Source organism: Arachis ipaensis, chromosome B2 (genome assembly GCF_059453495.1).
Source record: "Arachis ipaensis isolate K30076 ecotype BB chromosome B2, ASM5945349v1, whole genome shotgun sequence".
Classification (NCBI taxonomy): Eukaryota; Viridiplantae; Streptophyta; class Magnoliopsida; order Fabales; family Fabaceae; genus Arachis; species Arachis ipaensis.
Genome location: NC_142437.1, coordinates 100,641,587 through 100,646,368, shown reverse-complemented (window position 1 = coordinate 100,646,368; position 4,782 = coordinate 100,641,587). Strand labels below are relative to the sequence as shown.

The 4,782-nt window shown below is 29.3% G+C and overlaps 1 protein-coding gene across 1 annotated transcript; it reads right to left on the bottom strand.

The window, feature by feature from the left end:
- Positions 1-2,097: 2,097 nt before the first annotated feature.
- On the bottom strand, positions 2,098-4,459 carry LOC107628439 (mitochondrial import inner membrane translocase subunit Tim9). The gene is made up of 2 exons (XM_016331109.3): positions 4,045-4,459; positions 2,098-2,780 (listed from the first exon to the last, which is right to left on the bottom strand). Exons 1-2 carry the CDS (start codon positions 4,137-4,139, stop codon positions 2,588-2,590), a joined length of 288 nt encoding a protein of 95 aa, XP_016186595.1. The 5' UTR covers positions 4,140-4,459; the 3' UTR covers positions 2,098-2,587.
- Between the last annotated feature and the right edge of the window lie 323 nt (positions 4,460-4,782).

The following is a 4,782-nucleotide window of genomic DNA, read 5'->3' as shown; positions in this document are numbered from 1 at the left end:
ATGAAAGCATTAAGAAGTTATTACTTGTTAATGTGACACATGTTTTTGTTGATTTTTGTTGTTATTGGGTATGGGCTGTTTGGTTTTTGATGGAACTGGATTGGAAAGGCGAAGTTTGGTCAGAAAACAATTATGGGCTACGTAATATGACAAGAATAAAAATAGAAACAAAAGCAAAAATCAAAGAATACTTGTAATAATAAATTAATAATAAATTCAAAATGAAATAGTTAGGATAGTATGCGAAAACAAGCTATTTATCTCTTCTGGTCAATTGTGCCTTCGATTTTGTGTGTGTAAAATTATTGAGTTTATTTTTTAGTGTGTCAGAAAAATTAATAATAATAAAAATAAAGGTATTAAAAAAATAAAAAATTTAGAAGTTATAATTTATATATATTTTTTATTTTTTACTTAAAAAAATATTTTTAACACAATAAATAAATAAATAATATTTTTATATTATTGTACCTAAATATAATTATTAGATAAAAAAATATTTTTATATGAGATAACTAAATGTGAAATTACTTTTACTTTTTAATAAAATTTTTTAAAAATATAATAATAAAAAAAATTTAATACTTTTGATATATGTAATGTATTGAAAAAGTACAAAAATTAATTTTTATAATAATTTTTATAAAACATTTTTTTATAGTATGCTTAATAGAGCACAAGTTAGCAAAATTCTTTAAAAAAATATCGTTTGAAAACAAAATATATCGTAAAAAATCATTCAAACAAGCTTTTTGTTTACTTTGACAAAACATTTTTAACCAAAAATTTAATATCCTATTTTAACATTAGCGAATTAAAAAAAAATTATACACAATTTTAACAAAAACACTTGTTTTTCAAATTAAGAAATTAATACACCCACTAATACTATTAAATTTCTATTTAATTACCACAACTTTTACTAGAGCACATGTAATTTTTTTTCCTTTCCTTCTCATTCTTATTACTATTGCTTTCCCATTTTCTCTTTTTTATGTATTGTTTATAAGAATGTACGACTATACCATACTTTATCTGATGTATGACAACAACAAAAAAAAAAGAAAAAAAAACCATCAATATACCCATCTCTTGATAGGCCCAATTTTAATCCTTAACTGTCTCCAACTTCATTTTAATATAAACAAAATACTGATTCTATTGAATAAAATGATACGTGGCCGGTACAATAAACCCCAACCCACGATAGCAACAAAAAATTTCCTGTTCAACAGAAAAGGCCAAACCCAAATATTTAATCAACATTGGCTACCGATTACGCGGAGGTAATTACGCCCTGCCAAAACTGCAGTGCCTCGAGTTGTCTCTGTGCGTGCAACACAATCAACACACACGTCCTACTCTCCTTCATGCCAAGTCACTTAAGTATGTGCTGAAAGAATCTTACTTCAGCACAGTAGTATCCGCTATCTAATTAAAATCGATACAATTAGAATGGTTTTTTCTATCAAAACAAACCATTTCGCATGCAAACACCCCTTATACCGGTTAACTTAAGTATCTATATATATAAGGCAGAACTAATTTTTTTCAGTCAACATCAATTAATATTTTTAAAATTATTTTATTTATCTTAAATTCTAAATCCTAAATCAACTATTAACCTCAAACTCTAAATTATAAATCCAAAATCCTAAACTTTTCAAAAAAAAAAATTAAGAAGTAAAAATTAGCTAATATTAACTAATTAAAAACAAAAATATTATTTATACATTAAAACCAACCCTTAAAATCACCCACCATAAAATATATACAAAACACGAATATATAATAACCAATTTAATTGACTTTTTTGTGCTCATAAAATATTTGTTAAATTAATTGTTAACATCTAATCTAACAACTAAATTTCTTGTGAGTATTGAGTTACTAATTAATAAGGTTGAGATTCATAGCATGCGCCCAAATTAAAACATCATATTGCAACATATTAGATATTGGAAATTAGCTACTTCATAGCTATAGTTTTCTTCTAACAAATAAAGTGTAATGCATTGTGTTTGTTTTATGGACCTTCAAAAACGTGCACTTACCGGGGAAATAAGAAAAAAACATTTACAACAGCTTCGGCTCCAATTGCAGAAATACTTATTGATGTCATTATATTCTTCCAAGAGTCAATAATCTCATAATACGAAACTTCTTACTTTTCCCTATTAAAATGTAAATACAAAAATAAATTCTTAGTATAAAAGTAGCCAGAAAATGATTATCTTTCAAATTAAAAAACAAAATAGAAAAAAAAAAGACCATGGATATTTAAACAACTTTAGAAATTAGAGAAGCATCTATTGAGGACCTTGTTCAACAACTCCATGCCACTTTGCTCTTGGAATATGCTATTTAGACAATCGTCAACAAAGAAAGGGTGAAGATGATGGGCACATTGAATATGAACATCATGTCAAAACCAATCAGTATCACATTTTCTTTTATTCTATCTAAAGAAATTTCACTTGTCATGAATAGTTTTTGGTTAAGAACCACTAAAGAGGACAAACGTATACTAAACAAAAATTGCTCCATGTTACAAAAATGAAAAAATTAATTGTCCAGAAGGCAGAGGCTATTGAGAGACACCAGTATTTGCGCCTTGGTCAAGATCTGAAAATCTCGAACCAACTTGCGTGGAAAGCCTCATGAATTTTTCGGCGCACCTGAGAACACATGTTTCCTCTTTCTTGGTTAGGGTTTTCCGATAAAATGTATCGACACAATCCTTGAAACATCGCTCCACTAATGAATTATACATCCTTAGACTGCAATTTTAATGTAACAGAAAACAAATTAACAAAATCCACCTTATGCTACAAGTAAACAATTTCTACACCAAATGGACCTAACCATAACTTCTTCATTCACATCTCTTCAACTTCAAACTCTATAAATAGTTGCATTGCTTTAATATATGCACAAAACAGTGTTAGTTTAATATGTAATTTTGCCAGAAACTCGCATTTAAGATTAGAAAGCTATCTCATTTTTTGCTTCAGTTCTTAACAGTTAACACACCCAATTCTAAAGTATCCAAATGAATAAGAAAAAAAGAAATATGATATTTCAAAAAGACTAAAAATAATGAGAAATTCTGCATAAAACAGGGAACTAGAACAAAGCAATTTTTTTCTCATTCCAGCACTATAAGCATTTTTCTACATGGGAGTACATTGATTGGTGATGGCTTCAGACTTGTCTGAAAGGTGCTAGCTACATCTATTGGACCAGTCGGAAATACAAGCTTTCTTGCACCCAAACGGACAGGAGATGAACTCCATTTTCCCCTGGCATGCGACAACTAGTCGAGAAAGAAAGGAAGAAGGCCTAAACAAGCGAGACAAGAAGGAATTAAGGAGCTATTCCCTTAGTCTAGTGGCAGCGCTTAAAAATCATCATCTAACATGAGAAGGCAACATTTTTGATGCATCAACCGCAATAGAAACTATTTTTAAGCCATAGACTTCCCTGATTGATAACCTAATGATCTTAAACATTGAGTCAATTTGAGGATTCAAGATAGAACAGGTCGCATATGACAGGAATCGACAACTATATGGCGCATATAGAGAAGAGTCATTGAATTACTATGTAGAAACAACAATTCAGCTCCTAAAGAATCAATTCACTCAATTCAGCTCTCATACTAAAAAAAACACAACGATTTTAAAAGAAACACAACCCAATATTAAGTTGCCATGCTACCCATATCCTAAATAATAATCTAACAATTTCATATGTGAGCAACATGTGAAGTTCAATCAAGGCTCCATAAGTTCATTGGCAACAAATCAACCTAAAAAAATTAATAATAATTTTTTTTTCTTTTTTTAAGATATAGCTTCCAACTTCAGATCCCAATCTAGCATTCAATCCTCGGGGTAATTACCCTTCCAAATTCCAATATAGAAACCTCACAAACAACTAAATACAACTAAAAAGTGAATAACAAAACAAAAAACGAACCAAAGCTCCGAATCCATTATTTCAAAGCAACATTAAAATAAATAAATAAATAAATAAAATTACCTGTCTCGAATTTGTAGCTGGTCTACCATGGTGGACATTCGTTGCTTATCCTCTTCAGGAAGATCAGACATGCCACTAAAGATGCCCTTATCCATCTCCAATTTACACGAACAAGAATGAAACAAAGCAAAACAAAACGGTTAACAAGGTTTTGATTTTATTTGTAATTTGTTCTCGCTTCTAAGGTATTGGTGGGTTTTTTTTTTTGGTGACTTTTGGTGGGTTTATAGTTTTGTCAACTTTTTAGAGGGTTTATGTTTTAAGGTTTATGACAAGTAAAAGAAAAGGAAAGATAATAAAAAGAAGCGCGCAGGTTAAACCCTAAAACTTGCACAGCAAACAGTTTCAATATACATAAATTAAAGGCTCGATATTGGCCTATTGGGTTGAGTTACGGGTCAACCCGATTTTAAACCAAATAAATGAAAACATGAATTATGGAGAGAAAAAAGTAAATGAAGAACGGGGCTTGGGCTCAGATTTCTATTGGCATTCACATTTCCCCCTTATGGCACTTCTCTGTAGGTCGGTTAGTACAATTGTACAAACGCAGAGCAGATAGGTCTTCTCATTTTTTTTTATTATTATAAAATGTACTATTTTATTATATATTTTTTTTAAGTAAGATAAAAAATAATAAAAAAAATATTAAATGGTAAAAAAATACACTTAATAAAATAATTAAGAGGATCAATTTTTTCAGCACGAATCTCTTATGTCTTTCGAAAGAAATTTGGA